General features: G+C 41.9%; 1 protein-coding gene across 1 annotated transcript in view; it reads left to right on the top strand.

The window, feature by feature from the left end:
- The window catches only part of LOC112106592 (disks large homolog 5), a 205,559-nt gene that overhangs the window by 129,826 nt on the left and 57,205 nt on the right, over positions 1-18,528 (top strand). The window contains exons 4-6 of the mRNA XM_026653756.2: positions 3,831-3,974; positions 8,082-8,265; positions 15,201-15,460. Of these exons, the coding sequence (XP_026509541.1) occupies positions 3,831-3,974; positions 8,082-8,265; positions 15,201-15,460 (588 nt within the window). The remainder of the gene's footprint in view (positions 1-3,830; positions 3,975-8,081; positions 8,266-15,200; positions 15,461-18,528) is intronic.

Here is an 18,528-nt window from a genome sequence, read left to right on the forward strand (position 1 = left end):
TCACACTGAAATATTTTGCCACATGTACATTTCTGATTACAAGCTTAATATGAGCATGTGTTAATTGGACTCAATAAACATAGTATATTCACTGGGATTTAAACTGTGCTTCAATTAACATCATTTTAATTACTCTGTTGGACAGATGGTGTCTGCTTTCAATAATTTCACCCTAAAGCCTCATTTAAGTCATACTTGGGTTCTGAATGCTTCTGTCAGAGGGGTAGATAATTGTAGAATGACTTTTATTTTTGGTAACTTGGATTAACATTTTGAAAAGGAAATACTCTCTAACAGTTGATAATGCTGATAACTCATACAGCACTATTAATAAAGGGGTATTCTGCTGCTTGGCATTCTTGATGGGAGAACATGTAAAAATAGTGTTCATGAAAGTCTGGCTTCATTATTGGAAGTTCATCTGTAATGTGAAGTTCAGTTTTAAATGCTGTTATGATTTGTCAGGCAAGACGGTTGTTCCCAAGACCAGTTTCATGTTGGGAGAGGGGAGTTAGATGCTAAGACACAATCGCTCACTTTATGAGTCCTTCAATCAAAATATAGCTCTATTCCTTAAATAAATAAATAAAATAAAAGGGCACGTTAATATTGCTCACATACTCCTTGTGAGTCTGTGAATCTTATGTGATCAGTATTTTATTTTTGCTATTCTCACCACTGCAGCTGTGCAAAGACCACTTCCATTCTTCCTCATCAATCGAACTGCCAGCTAAATTTCAGTTCCAGAATCCTTACTGCTGTTTATGTCTGAAGCAGAAAGAATCCTGATTACTTTTCAGGCTGAGCTTGCAGTGCTGGCTTTTGGAGGGTGGGGAAATGTGCTCTAAAGAGGCAACTGACCAAATTTGATAGGAGACTGAACAGGTTCAAAAAGAAATCAGAGAGTTTCACTCTGCTCTCTTCATTGCCGACTGGCTAGTTTGATTTTTAGGGGACCCAGGAGACAGATCATGTGACTATCAAATGTTTCATTGTGAAACCGGAAAACTCAGTCTTGGAAAAACATTGTGGCTATCCAGAGACAGCAAAGAGTTTAATTTAGAGTTTCTATGGAAGTTTAATGGGCCAAAAACACGTTAGGACAAAATACTGCTAGTTTGGTTTGTTTCCAACACTAAAATTAGTAGAGTTTCACACGACTAGGGGGTTTCCGAAAAAACAACAACTTCCCATCGCTCCTTAGCTCAGTAAATGAGTTGTGTGAGAGTTCATGATAAATGAGTCCAATTGCCAGCCAAGGTAGATGATTTTAGTTGTTGTTACTTTTATCCAGTGATTCTGATATAATTTTAAATTCTGGTCTCTGAAGTCACCTTGATTTAGAGTGGCTTGTAATTTGCACATCTCATTAGAGGCTATTAGTGGTGTGTTTTCTTAAAAATGAGCATGATTATTTTATGTAAATAAAATAAAACTCCTGGAGTATTTAGTAGAAGCATGTCTGATGTATACAGTTAAATTTGAGTCTTTGAAATCTTTATATCCTTCATTTGTAATAGCTTAAAATATGATCATAACACTTCAACAGATGTTCAATTTAGCAGCATGAGTTAGGTGGATAAATTATGCTGTCACAGATGCATGCACTTGTTACCCATTTGAAATTCATTGAGGAGATCAGGGCTGGCAGGCTAACCCAGGAAAGCAGAGTCAACTGTGACTGACTGAATTATGTAGCAGGAAAGTTCTATTCTGTAAAATAATTCTGTTGTCCCTGGGAGAGGTATCTGGGTTGTTAATATACATTTGAGTTGTTGTTAAAGAAAATAATCTCTTTATAATAGTTACATCTCTTTACTGTGTGTGTGTGTGTGTGTGTGTGTGAGAGTGAGTGAGTGAGTGAGTGAAGTGGTTAGGGTGCCAGTCTGAGACTCTTCAGAGCCAGGTTCAGGTCCCTGTTCTGCCACAGAACCCGTGTGACTTTCGGCAAGTCGCTTGGCCCAGGTCTACACTACGAACTTGCGTTCATATAACTACGTCACTATGGGGTGTGGAAAATGCACGCCCCTGAGCGATGCAATTATACTGACCGAACTCCCAGTGTAGATATCGCTACAGCAGGGGTGGGCAAACTACGGGCCGGATCCGGCCCCTCAGGGCTTTGGATCCGGACCACGGGATTGCCCCCCTGGCACCGCAGGCCCTGCGCCGCTCTCAGAAGCGGCCGGCACCACTTCCCTGCGGCCCCCTGGCGGGGGGGGGACGGGACGGGACAGAGGGCTCCGTGCATTGCCCTTCCCTCCAGGCACTGCCCCCCGCAGCTCCCATTGGCCGGGAACGGGGAAACACGGCCAATGGGAGCTTCGGGGGAGGTACCTGGAGGCGTGGCAAGGGCAGCGCATGCGGAGCCCTCCACCTCCCCACCCCCCCAGGGGCTGCAGCGCTTCCTGGAGCGGCGCAGCATGGGGCCAGGGCAGGCAGGCAGGGAGCGCGCCGCTGCCAGCCCGGAGCCGCTTTAGGTAAGCAGTGCCGGGCTGGAGCCCGAACCCCGCCTCCCAACTCCCTGCCTGCACCCCGCCCCCTACCTGCACCCCAACCCCCTGCCCTGAGCCCCCTCCCGCAGTCCGCACCCCTCCTGCACCCCTGCCCTGAGCCCCCTCCTACACCCCACACCGCTCCTCTGCCCCAATCCCTTGCCCTGAACCCTTTCCTGCACACCTCACCCCCTCCCGCACCCCAGTCCTGCATACAATTTCCCCACCCAGATGTGGCTCTCGGCCCAAAAAGTTTGCCTACCCCTCCACTACAGTGTCAATGGAAGGGCTTCTCCTGTCATCATAGCTACACCCCTTGGGGAGCTGCAGCTGCACTGCTGCAGCCCTGTAAGTGTACAAAAGCCCTTGTATCTCTGTGCTTCCATTTCCCATCTGTAAAACCGGGATAAGTACTTCTACCTCACAGGGGTGTTGTGAGGATAAATAAATTCAAGACTGAGAGGTATTTAAATACTTTGGTAACAGTAGCATTATAAGTACTTAAGAGCCTCTTTTCTTCTAGGGTGCTGATCTTGCTGCAGTTCTTCATAGGACCTTAACACCATAAACCCTCCCAAAAATACAGTTTGTGCCAAATGTGATAGTTGGCTTTTTAAGTGGGATATTCCATAGCAAGCTCACTAAACCTGTGCTCTGTGATTCTACTGACTACCACTTGATTTCTGGGCAAAATTTTAACACTGCTAACATTGTAGCTAAGAAAGTCTGAATTGTTTTAATTCTTTCCTACGTTTTTGAGGCTGCCTCTCTCCTCACGTTTCCACAGTATTTGAGATATTTGAACTCTGGTTTACATGGGGCTGCTAGAGTGTGTTTTAACTGAGGGGTGCTCCAGTCCCAAATGGACTCCTCACCCTCTAGTGCACCAAACCCTAGAGTTGGTGGCCTTCAGGGTAAGTTGCTATCCTAGTTTTTTTCCAGAGGAGGGGGTTGGCTGGGTGAGGTTTTAGAAGTGACTGCTGCCAAGAAGCATTGAATCAATTTGTAATTGTGTTCAATTAAAAAAAAAAAAAACTTTATGCATGTCCTAAGGGACTTCTGATAGCACACTTTAAAAATCTAAACATGTAATGACCTTCTGTATGCAGAAATTAATGGTGTAGAAGGAGAATTGCCTTTTTTTTCAGTTGCAGCATATTGACACAGGGTCAGTCTTGAATAATTGATTTGTCACTGTAATAGATTCTAAATAGTGTAACTTCTTAAAGCAATATCTCAAGATTTGGAGTGATTACTTGCTAATAGTAACACACTTCACAAATCTCCACTGATGTAATAATTGAAGTCTGGTTTTATTTTTCCCTTCCATGGCAGGCCTAGTCCAAAACCAAGCCATGATTATGAAAGATTGAAGATCCAGTGTATGAAAGCCATGTCAGACCTACAGTCTCTACAGAATCAACATACGAAGACACTAAAAAGATGTGAAGAAGCAGCCAAAGAGGCAGATTTTTATCAGTAAGTAACACAAAAAAGGTAGGAGTGAAAACTTTCTCTTCACTGGTTCACGAGCAGTGCTTAGACAAGTTTAGTAGTGCTGTAATTATTAGTGCTGGTCTGCCAAAAGTGTTTCAGTCCGGTCGATCATGAGATATTGGATCTTTTAAAATATGGCAATTTTAAATTATGTCATTCTTGCCACCATCTTGCATTTCTTACTGTTTTAATCGCAACGTTTTGTGAACTTCTACAGTCAAAGGTTTTTATTATTTTATTTATTTCACCTACTGTGAAAGGTGGAGTTCTGTGATTTCAGAAGGGGAAAAGCATTGGTTTTGATCTTTAGGGATCTTTTAGTAGCAACTTCTAAAGCCATGATGGAATTGTGGTTTAGTGGAGTGGAGCAAGGCAAACTAGTAACAAAAGTGTGATTGAGATTGGACATTTCATGATCCGGCCAGTCTAAAAATAGAAGGTGGGATTTTAAAATGGGTTCTACATTGGCCTCACTCCGCTTCCATTGAAGTCAATGGGAGTTTGAACACTTTGAGAGCAGAGTTAGACCATCAATGAGCACTTGTGAAAATGTGGTGAAGTTGTGGGGAGAAGTTGCCAGCATCTGCTTGTAGCTCTGATGATGATCAAGATATTGGACTTGAAACCAGATACTCGTGCAACAATGAACGTGACATGTACGTGATCTTAGACCAGTCTAATTTTTATTAATTGGAAAGGTATTCTCCTTACAGAAAAAAAAATGAGGCAAATACACCTCTACCCCGATATAACGCTGTCCTCGGGAGCCAAAAAATCTTACCGTGTTATAGGTGAAACCGTGTTAAATCGAACTTGCTTTGATCCACCAGAGTGCGCAGCCCCGCCCCCCCGGAGCACTGCTTTACCGCGTTATATTCGAGGTCGCGTTATATCAGGGTAGAGGTGTATTATGTTGGAAGTAGCTTTAAGGCTAATGTTCTCTAATGGCGCACCATGCAGAATTGATAAGTTTGTAACAATCTGGGAATGACATTGTCTGATTTGGCTGGCTTAGTACTGTAGCTCTTACACCGTCAGCAGGCAAAATTTGAAAAAATGTTAGTAAGAAAAGTCACCACGTGCAAACTAAGTGCGCTGCATGGCTATTTGCCGGGGAGATTTGTTGATCCCGTCTGTCCACTTGATTTTGCTTTGAAGAAGGAAAATGGAGGAACAATAGAAGATCCTTGCAACACACTATTTTACCCCTTTATACCTTTGTCATTATCTAAGGATCCTTCAGAGCTGGTTTGTTTCTTATTTATTAGATGTCAGTTCCACGAGATCACAAGCCTGAGACACTGTCCTTAGTGCTCTTTCCAAGTTGTTCTGCTTGCTAATAAATTCTAGACGAAGCTAGAGATGTCTTTATTTTTAGTCAGATCTCCGTAGCTGCTTTTTCTGTGCATGTGAAAGGCTAATGTAAAATGTTTGCACTCCTTGAAGTGATAGTAGAGTTTTATTTCCCTCATTTGCAAACCACAGTTCTATAATCTGTGTGATTATAATGTTTTGTGTTGTTTTTGTTTTATATCAGTATGAAGGGATTTTAAGGATTTAAATTTTACTTGTTGGGGACAAAAGACTGTTGAGAGTGATTATTCTATTGTAAGTGCACTCACGTACACAAGTACACTAAGAATATTATTTTCTCTGAGGAACAGCAGTTTTGGCTTTTACAAAATGACAAATGCAAGGCAATATGCTTGCACTAAGTATTCTGTAAGACTAGGTACTCTATGAGACTATCTGGCCAGCAAAAAACCCAGCATTTTTTATTGTTTCAGAGGTAAGCCCACTTTTCCCCAAATGAACTTTTATTAAGATTTGGATAAATAGACTCCTTATCTGCCACTTCAGATAGACCTGTGGGCCTCCCCTCTGCCCACCCTCCCCCCATAGAAGCTCAAATTAAAAACACATCCTTGGGCATGTTTCCTGCAATCTTATCTCTTCTGTTCCTCGTGGTCCCTTCAGCGTCTTTGCAGGTCTCCTTCCTTTGACGATATTAAGGCTGGAATAAGAATTGTGGGATCCACCAAATCCTGCGGGCTTTTTGGGTCCTGGTTTCTTTGCATTTAAAAATCACACGCTTTAGGAGAGTATGATCAGCAATGTTTCCCAAGTCAGGAATGTGAGACACCTTGGGTGCAATGGCAGCTAAGGCCCAGCAGGAATCTTGTCTGCCATGTCTGTTAAGCCCGTTTTGACTGGTTCCCCTTAGTCAGTGGTTCTCAAACTTTCGTACTGGTGACCCCTTCCACACAGCAAGCCTGAGTGTGACCCCCCCCTTATAAATTAAAAAAATGTTTTTATATATTTAACACCATTATAAATGCTGGATGCAAAGCGGGGTTTGGGGTGGAGGCTGACAACTTGCGACCCCCCCATGTAATCCCCCTGAGGGGTCGTGACCCCCAGTTTGAGAACCCTGCTCTAAGTTGAATGAAGACTAATTGGGAGCTAGAGGCCTGTTATTAGGGTGTTAAGGTTAGGTGTTTCAGGGAACGACAGAGCTTGCCAAGGAATTTGCTAGGTTTAGAACCAAGCCTTACTCAAGTATAGATACTTTTTGCTCTATGAATTTATCTTAGTATGTGTCCTGCAGACTCTGAGTTTAGCAAGTTCTGGATGCTGAACCAAAACCTTGAAAGTTTGGCACTACTCTGGTTTCAACAGCACTTTTATCCAAGTTGGCCTGTGTTTTCAAGTGACTAGTGATTTTGGATGTCTAATCCAAGACACCTAATTTTGAGGCCTATGCATAAAATCATGTTTGTCCTGTGAATTATTCTTGAAGCTATTTTGGAAGAGAGTAGGTGGAGCTCTCTAGTCGGGGTTGACTTTAACATTGTATTAATTGTGGTAGCATCTAGGAGCCCCAGTCATGGTCCAGGACCCCATTGTGCTAGGTGCAGTACAAATACAGAACAAAAAAACAAGCCTGCCCTAAAGGACTTGCAATCTAAGTAAAATCTGAATAGCAGATGCTGAGATCAGTCAGACCCAGGTGTAAGGATTGCATATATTTAGTCTTGTAAAAATAATTTACCAAAGGCTTAATTTTTTGCCTAAGTTATTGCCACATTTTTTTAGTTTGATGATTTCTGTAAGCTCTCCATTGGGTTATTTTGTACAGGAAATGTAGCTCACTTACTTCTTATGAAAGGAGTGGGAGTACAAAGTTCACTTATAATATAGAACAGTTCTACAGATCTTTTTAATTGTAAATTTGATTCCAATCATTTAAAAAAAAAAAAAAGAGAAACTACAGGCAGCAGCAATTTTATTATAGGGACTTTGAACAGATCCCTGGTAGGTGAGAGAGTTAGGTCTGAATCACTTTGTTTCAACAATAAAACCTGGCCACATCTTATTGTCTTTCTTTTCTCTAAACTTCAACTTAATACAATTTAATTATATCTCTTGGTCTGCTCCAACAGCAATGTGCTTTAAAGTTGGGCTGCTGCACTGAATTAGAGTTTGAATTCTATCCTCAATAATGTGACTTAGTTGTGATTTTAAATGTGAATATAAACCTGTCAACTATTACAAGCAATATACCCAATTTGGGATAACAACTGGTAGCTTTACCTGCTTAAAAATGTTCCAAAATATGTTTGAAACAAAAGCAAACAAGCAGAAAGCTTTTTCTACTCTATTGATGTCTTGTTCTATTGTATTGTATTGTGTTGTTCAAATATGCGGCTAATTTATTTTGCCTAGAAGATCTTGTAAGCCCAGGGACACAATTTCTGTGCCTGTGTAGCAGTTTGCTTGTTGAAATGGTCTACTGGGGCGGGCTGCTTGTTCTACATAAATCTATAATATATCTGTTTTAATGCTGCACAGAGCTTTCAAATCACTTAAGTCTAGAAGGTCTCTGGTTGTGCTGCCTGTCTTTCTTCCGTAGGATTTAGCTGGCACATGGCATTTGGAATATTCAGATCTGAAGAAATGAGTTAGTTAATTTCATCTGCCTTTTTTAATTTGAAACTTTGACTTGGTTTGATATGGATTAGTGCATCGGCATGAAGAGGGCTTCCTGTGAAGTTTTCATCTAAGTGCTCTTTCTTTGTGACATTCTAGTACCTTGCATAGTCGACTGCTGAGTGACCAGTCACAGCTGAAGGAGGACATGGATACCTTGAAGAGGAAGAATACGCAGTTGGTGCGAGAGCATAACCATCTCCAACAATCATGTGAGGAAATGAAGAGACTTCATGATGAGGATCAGAAAGAGATAACAGACCTACGCAGCCAGCAACAGCAGGTAGCCTGCAGCTCTTGGCATGAATGCTATGAGCGGCTGTTTAATGTTTTCATGGAATGTAAAGCATTGCATGGCTGGCCTACCACTTACCTTTCTTTTTACCATTGAACCAATTGGAGTGATTTTCCCTAATCTGACAGCGCAAGTCACAAAACTGCCATTTAAAACACAATGGTAGTGTGTACATTTAATTATCATTGTTCTCTGATAAGTGACTCTCTAAAATTGACCTTGTGTGGGGTTCCTTCTTCCTTGTGTTTCAGTGACTCTGGATCTAGTGTCATTTAGTTAGAAAAATCTTTTTACTTTTAAAACCTGCAAACTTGGATCTGCAATATGAAGTGTCTTTCAGCATCTAGTAGGATGAGGAGTTGCACTACTTACCTCTCCCAAAAAACCCAAAAGGAGACTACTTACTCCCCGGTAGTTTAGCAGTGTCAGCTGGGATTGACTGGGAGCTTTGATGTGTGTGAGGAGAATTGTGGCATGGGGACGTGTAAGGAGGAGGAAGGGTATGGATTGGTGTGGATTGAGGTTATGATGAGTGGATTTAGGGGGAAGGAGAGAACCGTGTGTGTGAGAGAGGTAATAAGGACTGGAAGAGATGAATAGACTCATAGACTTTAAAGTCAGAAGGGACCATCATGATCATATAGCCTGACCACCGGCACATTGCAGGCCACAGAACCTCACCCACTCACTTCTGAACTAGACCCCTAACTTCTGGCGGAACTACTGAAGTCCTCAAATCGTGATTTAAAGACTTCAAGTTACAGAGAATCCACCATTTACACCAGTTTTTAAACCTGTAAGTGACCCATGCCCCATGCTGCAGAGGAAGGCAAAACAACCAAAACCCCAGGGTCTCTGCCAATCTGACCCCAGGGGAAATTCCTTTCCGACCCCAAATTTGGCGATCAGTTAGACCCTGAGCATGTGGGCAAGACCCACCAGCCAGACCCCTGGGAAAGAATTCTTTGTAGTAACTCAGAGCCCTCCCCATCTAGTGTTCCATTACCGGCCATTGGAGCTATTTGCTGCTAGCAGTCGTAGATTGGCTATATGCCATTGTAGGCAGTCTCATCATACCATCCCCTCCATAAACTTATCAAGCTCAGTCTTGAAGACAGTTAGGTTTTTTGCCCCTACTGCTCCACTTTGGGAGCTGTTCCAGAACTTCACTCCTCTGATGGTTAGAAACCCTAATCTAATTTGCAGCCTAAACTTGTTGATGGCCAGTTTATATCCATTTGTTCCTGTGTCCACATTGGCACTTAACTTAAATAACTCCTCTTCTTCCCTGGAATTTATTCTGTAATGGAGAGACTGTGAGGATAGGGAGGAGAAAACACTGTACAAAGAGAGAAATATGGAGAGTAGGAAAGCAAGGGAATCCATTATTAGACATTACAGACAAGTTAGATTGAGAGACAACTTAAGGAACATATGAAAAGACTTGCCAAGACATTCTTTTCATTTAATAGATATTTTCTCTCATATGCATAGATGATCTAGACATGGAATGTATGGAATATTATCAGTAAAAAAAAATCCACATTCTTTTAAACTCCCTCAGTCAGCCAGAGGCAGATATTAAATATACCTTCAAGACATTACTCAGAGTGTCTGTGTCTGTCTGCACCTACCAGCCCAGCCTTGCTCTTACAGATTGGTTGCCCCTCACAAGTACCTTTCTTTGTGTAGCCTTAGGCTAGGTCTACACTACAGCGGTGTTCCGACCTAAGATACGCAACTTCAGCTACGTGAATACCGTAGCTGAAGTTGCGTATTTTAGGTCGGCTTACCTGGTGGTGAGGACGGGGGAAAGCCGACCGCTGCCGCCGACTCCGCTGCCGCCTCTTGTCGAGGTGGATTTCCGGAGTCGACGGCAGAGCGATCAGGGATCGATTTTACCGCGTCCTCACGAGACGCGGTAAGTCGATCCCCGATAAACCGATTGCTACCCGCCGGATCGGTGGGTAGTGAAGACGTAGCCTTAGAATCCAGTGTAAAATCTGTTTACCAGTGAGTTGTGGATTTACCTTGTTTATAATTGCTCTCTATGCTCCCCTCCTTGTTTGCCAGTAAAATAAAAGGGAGCTGTCCCTTAGGATCTTGGTAAAAAAATCACTGGCTTTTAATTTATCTGTACTAGTAGGAAATGTTTTTCAAGCATCAATTAATCGTAAAGAGGAATTGGGATTGCATAAACTGTTAAATAAGAAGGACGTTTGACATCAACAGACCCAAATGTCTGAGTTTAACACTGATTTGTCATTTTAAAACATCTGTGTTTTAAAAATGGATGCCTAAACTTAGGCTCCTAAATTCATATTTAAGCCCCTAAATAAGTGGCCCAATTCTCAGAAGTGCTGAGCACTCAACTCTGTGCATCTGTTCCAAAGCCCCTTGAAGTCAGTGGAAATACGGATTGCAGCCCATCCTGACAAGACAATGGATATGACTACTTTTGGCTATGAGTATTTTGGGTGGAGGTGTTTGGTTTAGTCTGGTATTTTTGGGAATAGGAATTTATATATAAATATGTTACCATAACCTCATTTCAACCCTTAGGCAAAATTTCAGCCTTAAGAGACATATAATTGAATTACATGCCCCTTAACTTAAGGGTTTACAATGAAAACGCAACACAAGTTACAGCATTGCTTTCTGCCAGAATAACAATGAATTAAAGCATATCAGTACTGACTTGATAATTTTGGGCACATTGTTAATAGTTAACTGTTGACTGTTTATTCATCATTCTTGAACATCACATCATACTCATAGTAACAAAGTTGAGAGCTTTTTTAAAATAAAACTGTTCTCAGAGTTGACCCTTTCCTAATATGAAGAAAGAACTCTGGATAATTATAATTTTTAGTCATGCTAAATCTAATTTAAAGGCTTATAATAATGAAAAAAGAATGGCTTTTGTCCCTTGATCTTTAGGTATTTCTTGGGACAGGAATAGCTGTGGGCATGCAAAAGTGCAGCCTGTGTTTATATTGTGAAAGTATCACAAAAAATGAGTGGCAGTTTTTCTTTCTCCCAGTGACACCTTTAAAGGTTAGGGGAATGATTGAACAAAGTTTGGTTATTTAGGTTCACAGACACTATTCAGTTAGAACAATGCTACAGGTTGATTAATGCTTTTAAACTTCAAACTTAAAAAAAGAGCTTTTGCAGGGATGAAAGAATGGATGTTTCTAACAATTAAGCAGTCTCAACACCAAGGTGCTTGGTTTTTTAATCGTAGTAAAGTTCACACGCTAGGGAGAAAAATAGGCAAAATAGGCTGGCAGAAAAAACAACCTGGAAGTGGCAGAGAGTCCATGGTTCATTTACAGAAAAGGGATCATTTAGTTAGAACAGTTACAGTAACATGTAGAATGGATAAATAGATGGCTTTGCCTAACTCTGTGGGCTGATTCATGAGACGAACTTTAAAGTCAAATGGTTAAGCTTCAGAAGCAAAGTCTATACAAACAAAAATAATTACTTGCCAGGCTTGAAGGGTAAAAGTCAAAATAAGCTATACAGACTGAGGTGTTTACCATGTTTTTAGTGTTTTTTTTTTGGTTTGTTTCTTTGTGGGTGTTTTTGTTTGTTCATTTTATTAACTTTGTATTTTGTCTTGCTCGTTTCCTCTGATATCAGGTTAACTTGAAGGGGTGCTCCTATACATCTTTGTATGTGAAACAATTAGGACTACAGAAGTTTGGATTTTTATTCCCCGCTCTGCTATACTACAGACTCGCTATGCGAGTTTGGTCAAGTCACTTACCCTTTCTGTGCCTTAGTTTCTCACTCTGTAAAATGGTAATGTGAAACCTACCACAGAATGGCATCAGCTTTAATGTTTGTCCAGCAATTGGAGATTCTTTGATGGGAAGCAAAGCATAAAGTCGGAGTATTATTACTATCATTTATTTTTGCAAAATAATTTAATATTGTGCAAATTTCATCATTACCCTTTTCAAAGAAATTTTGTTACTCTAACAGTGAGAAACGTGTGTGGCTCCTTTTCTTGGTGTGTCAGTGTGAATCATGTTGTCCTGAAGGAATGCCAGCAGTCTTATCTCAATCTTTGTCACTCTGAATCTGGATTAATCTAATTCTATTTTTGACGGTCTCTCTGACGTGTCATGCCATCACCAGACTGTAGCAAAACAGCAGCCCAACTGCTTGAGAAACAAAAACTGTTGATCAAATGACTCCTACTGTGTGGGATTGCCCTTGATTTCCTGTATAGCAGCTGCCTGGCCTTTAAGTTTCTACTGCTCAAGTATGAGGTTTTCGTTGCCATGGCTGTACCCTTGGGTCCAGCTTGGACTATTTACTCTTCCTCGTATTGGGGCTTTGGATGGGAGATTTTCCTTATTACTACGCTTCCTGTTTGTGGCATTTTCTCTTTTCTTCCCTTCCTCCCTCCAAACCCCATTTGCATTTTAAAGCCTTTGACTAAGTTTAAAATAAACTCCTGCTATCTTTGGTCTTGTCTTTTCTCTTTCAGTTTACTTAATCTGATAGTTGTTTAAGACATTGTCAAAATGAGAAGGGGCCCCATACATTTTAGGCTGTGAGAAAATGTTTGCTTCTGTCTGAGAGTTTCAAATATTCAGCCCCTAAGTTTGGTTTCAGTACCATTTGTTTTCGTTTTTCAGTAGACTTTGTTTTTCTTGGACAGTTCAGTGATGGTCAAGGCCCCAATTCAGGAAAACATCCCTTCCCAGTAACGGCCCTTCAGCATGTGTTTAAAATTAAGCATGTGCTGAAGTCCACTATTTAAAAAGTGTGCACCCCTAAATATGGGTGGACAAAAGAACGTGCTGATGTTATTTCCTCAATCACATCCTAAGGCCTCAGTTCAGCAAGGCACTGAATCATGTGCCTACTTTAAGCATATGAGTAGTGCCCCAGAAGTGAATGGGACTACACACGAGTTTGAAATTAGGCACATGATTAAATCATTGCTGAATTGGGACTCTGTTACGTCCAAATTGTCAAGTTGACTTGTAACCAAACAGCTCACAGTTCTGGTCAGTTGGGTTTTTGTACCTCTAGGTTTGTTAAAGGGGACAGTGTCAGGATAAAAATCAGACTGTGAGGAACCTCACTTTCTCACCTGTGTGGTTGTGATGCATAAGATCAGCTTTATCAAGCTGCAGTCTGTGGGTTACTGGTGATCTGCAGAGAGCTGGCAGTCACATAAAGTTGGTAGCTGCTACTCATTTCCAGCTGCTTCTCCAAGAGGCTAGGCGTCTCAATGTAAAGAGGAGCCTGAGCATGTGTAGAAGCAGCAGGAATTAAGGAGCCAGCAATGACTATAATTAGGGCTCCATGTCTGTCTCAGAGGTCACGGAAGTAATGGATTCCGTTACTTTCCGCGGCCTCTGTGACGTCTGCAGCGGCCAGTGTGGCTGACCCCAGGGCCTCCCAAGCAGCTGGCTCCAGGGACAGCCACACCAGCTGCTGCTGGAGCGGCTCTGCAGCCACTTGCTCGGGCGGCCCTACAGCCAACCGCTCCGACTGTTGCTTGGGTGGCCCCGGGCAGCTGGCCCTGGGGATCGCCTAAGCAGCGGTCCCAGGTGCAGCCGTAACAGCCACTGCTCTGCAGCCCCATCAACTGGTGCCACTGCCCACCCTCGGGCAGCGACGCTCCCCTCCCCAAGATTTAGTCGGGTATTTTTAGTAAAAGTCAAGGACAGGTCAAGGGCCGTGAATTTTTGTGTGTTGCCTGCGACCTGTCCATGACTTTTACTAAAAATACCCATGACTAAATCGTAGCCTTAACTATAATTGCCAAGAGCGTGTTGGGCAATTGCAAATGGTATCCTAGTAGTCTGTGTGATCATGAACAGGAGGGGAAGTGATCCACAAGATTTCTCTCTGTATTTGTGGTCCTTGCAACGAAACTGTCAGCACTGTCTCCTTAGAGCAGTGGTGGGCCACCTGCAGCCTGCATGTCGCACGCAGCCTGTCAGGGTAATCCGCTGGCGGGCCGCTAGACAGTTTGTTTACATTTACATGGCCGCCGGCAGCTCCCAGTGGCTGCGGTTTGCCGTTCCCAGCCAATGGGAGATGCGGCAAGTATTTTATGAAAGTATTCCTTTTAAGTTTCTCTAGTACCCTCCTTAAATGCATCTAAACTTTAGGCAAGATTTGACCCTTTTAAACATAACACTTAGTGTTTTTAGGAGCAAAATAATCTAGCTATGGGTAGCTTTCTGAACAAATGCTTCTTTACTAGATGTTTTTTAGATGAAATAACGATGAATATTGAAATGCATGACTGCATGTAAATCTTACCCAGACTAGCCTTTCATCTCTTGAAACTTAAGTTATTTGAGTTTGAGTTGTCGTTGTGAGTGAGACTGGTAAAATGAAGTATTAATCACTGTTATCACAGCTTCCAAAGTTATATTTTGGGGGAGTGTTTTATAATTTGGCAGTTGAAATGTGGAAAAGTTATTATCAATATTTATTCAACTAGTAATAGTAAACTAAGTTTTATTATCTCCTTGCCTAGTGTTGTGGGGTTTTTGTTTGTTTGTTTGTTTTTAAGACCCATGTGTTAAGACTAACTAGTGGTACCTTTTTTGCCCTTTTATTTACATTGCTTGTCTATAGCAAAACAATTTTTATAGGACTATTGATATAGTCATGTTTTTCCATCTAAATTTATTGAATGTGAGTATTACCAACCTGAAGGTAAGAATCTTGTATGTAGAGATTTCCTTTTCAAAATGGCCTAATTCAACTTAAATGTTTTTTCATGGACATTGAGTTTGAGGAGAAAAGTAGCTGTAAGCAAAAAACATTTAGTTTTCATATATTAACAGGTCTCCTAAGATATTCATATTACTTAAAAACAAGTGAAAAGTCTCTTATATCTACCTCTTACTGAAATTATCCTTTTGTTTCTTTCTTAGGTTATGAAACAGAATGGATCCTCAGAGATACTAAATAAACTCTATGATACAGCAATGGACAAGCTAGAAGGTGTGAAAAAGGATTATGATGCGTTAAGGAAACGGTACAATGAGAAGATAGCAAGCCACAATACAGACCTTAGCCGGCTAGAACAGACTGAGGAGGAGAACAGGCGTCTTCAGAAGCAGATTGACATGTTAATGAAACAGAGGGACACAGCAATACATGTCCAGCAGCAGTATTCCTCCTCTCTTAGAAGGTATAGGCAGCTTTTGGTGGTTTGTGTACATTGTGTAGGCGATACCAATTCTGCTGCGAGTGGCATTTTAAAAAGATGTTTAGAAAAATACTGGTTTATGTTACCATTTGTGTATCTACAGTGGAAGGCACCTTAATGAGTATACAAAAAGAACTCCACACACCATCCCGCACAACTTCAGGGACTAAAAATCATTGAGAGGAAATGATTGTCCTGCCCAACCTTTCCCAGGATTATGTTTTTATCTATGTGAAATCCTGTAAAAACTGTCCTTCGGTTCATCTAAGAAAACTTGTGGTTCATAGTGGTTTATTCTTCCCTCTGAGCTGTACTTGACTCCTATCTAAGGGGAGTCAAATGTACATTCAAGGATATATTAGGTGTTATCAAACCTGAAATGTTTGGGGCTTTGTTTGCCGGGTTTAATGAACTCGACTCAATAGATGATGAATCCAGAGTTCTTGTTCTGGGAGTGGAGTTTTCGCTAATGAAGAGGGCCCCATGCCTGGAGAAAACCTTCATGGTGCTGTAAATGTATCTCAGAATGCAAGCTGGTCTCCAGTGGTGCTGCAGCCTGACCGCATCATGGGTTAGAGTCTGCTGAACAGAAGCCCTCGAGGGTGTGTCTTCACTAGGAAACTTCTGATCTGTTCTTTAGCAGGGCTGTCAGCTGGGTAATGCCAGCACAGAGTGGGCACAGGCATTTTTAGCACCATGTCATCTAACTCTACCCTGCGCCTGGCTTACGCTGAGCTTGAATGGCTTACACCATTGCTTAAAAGGGGGTCAGAAATGTACAAGTGTAGAAAAGGCCTGAAAAGGATGTGTGGGGGTGAGTTGGGGGTGCCATGGGTTTTTCCTGCCATAAATTAGGGATAACCACATTCCTTATGAGGGTCAGAGCTGAAAGTCTAAAATTTTCTCTCTCGGTTTTCCAAGTTCCTCCCATCATCCGTGAACACAGAACTCTCTGTTAGCTGGGATTAGGGCTGCAGCATGGACACATTTGCATTGCCATTTATGTATCTGTGATGCATCAGAAGTTTAAACCGGTTTAAAAGAACGTTTTATACACTGCTTTGTTGACTCCTGGAAGTGTGCAAAAGCTTAACGTGCAGTAGTGAGCAGTGCGGGAACTCTGGTTGCATTGACAAAGGCTTGGTGACAGATGTTCTGGTCCTGTCCTATCGGACTCCTCTTTAGAGAGGAAGTAAATTTTATATGCAGACTTTTATTTAAATTCTAGAATCTACTTGCTTGGGGATTTGTATAATATACTGGCTCTTAATGAGACATATGGAATACTGTGCTCAAGGCTGGTACTGTATAGTCACTGAAAGAGTCTTCATGAAGAAATGAAGTCTGTTAGTAAATCTGTTGTGTTGTGTGGTATTATAGTGTAGCACTGGAATGTCAAATCTGGGGAATTTGAGAAACTGCAGTCCTGTTCCTCAGAAGCATATGAGAAAGCAAGTTAATTGGACTGAGGAACTTATTTAATTCTTTTTATTCATTTCATATGGTGTTTTTTGTTTTTTGTTTCTGTTGAATTCATGGTTATGGGGTTTTTACCTGTTAGCTCTTTGCTTGTGACTTCTTTTTCCCTCTTCATAACCATTCAAAAATATATTTAACTGAATGGGAAAATTATCATTAAAAACAGCTTGAAAATAATCCTTGTACGTGGTCAGTATATTGTTTTTAAGCATGAAATATTGCTCTTTTCAAAATTCATTTTTCAGAGTATCAAATGTACCAAACCTGCAGTTTAGGTTAAAGACTAACTCGCTACAAAACTTGCAAACTTCAGCACTTTTTAGCTGCAGTTTGGTTTAAAAACATGTTTAAGCAGAGTCTAAATTGCATTTTTTTTGTGTGTAACAAAACATGGCTTGGTAGTCTGAGTACGGAACACATTTTTCCTTTCGGCATGGCCCTCAGGATTTTGAACATGGACTAAGTTACCCCTACAATTCCATCTACTGTATGCAATCACATCAAAACAGAGACGTGGCATATATTCTGTCCCCCAGTGAGCACACTTGAGGTATTGGCCACCATTCCCAAACTTAGCCCTCCTTACAATTCAACCCATCCTCTTTCATAACAGCAGCTGCAAATGCTGCACTGACCCTGTGGATAGAACAGGAAGCCTCTGAGCTGTGAAAGTGTGATGCCAGCTGTCTCTTGCTCTTTCCTCCTTGGAGGCAGAGAGCAGTCAGCTCAAGGTCAATTCTGAAGCCTGGTTTTCCACATGGAACTTCATTGTATATCTACTCAGCTATCCGTACTATGATAGTTTAACAGATAGAAGAATCCTCTACAGAAGATATGATTTTCCTCCCCCATTTAGATACTTCCCGATGGCTCAGAGGTGGTGGTGGTGGGGGGTTTCTGCTTAAAAATACAGAAGCTTCTTTATAGTATGTATCCGCTTTATAGATGATGATCCGTTTCCGTTCAGCAGATACTGATTTGATTTGATTTTTTCCTCCCCTTCCCTTTTCTCTGACCGTAATGGTGCTTGGAATGCACATGGCCACAAGATTATATTTCATGGATGTGTATCTCACAGGCTTTTAATGTATTATCTATGCCTGGTAAGATGCAATCTCATTCTCATGTTTGCCCACAACTCCAAAAGAGTTTTTTTTTACCAAAAAAGCCGAATATTTTTGGTAAAAAAGTGATGCATCAAAGAGCGGGGGTCGGCTTATAAACAGGTCTACACCAAAATTTGATGATTTTAAACTCTATGGAATAATTGAATTGAATATCTAATACAGGGATCAGCAACCTTTGGCCCGCGGCCCGCCAGGGCCGGGCCGGTTTGTTTACCTGCCACATCCGCAGGTTCGGCCGATCGGGGCTCCCACTGGCTGCGGTTCGCCGCTCCAGGTCAATGGGGGTGGCAGAAAGCGGCGGTCAGCACATCCCTCGGCCCACGCCGCTTCCTGCCGCCCCCATTGGCCTGGAGTGGCGAACCGCGGCCAGTGGGAGCTGCGATCGACCGAACCTGCGGACACGGCAGGTAAACAAACCGGCCCGCCCGGCCAGGGTGCTTACTC

Source organism: Terrapene carolina, unplaced genomic scaffold (genome assembly GCF_002925995.2).
Source record: "Terrapene carolina triunguis isolate 2854851 unplaced genomic scaffold, T_m_triunguis-2.0 Scaffold148, whole genome shotgun sequence".
Classification (NCBI taxonomy): Eukaryota; Metazoa; Chordata; order Testudines; family Emydidae; genus Terrapene; species Terrapene triunguis.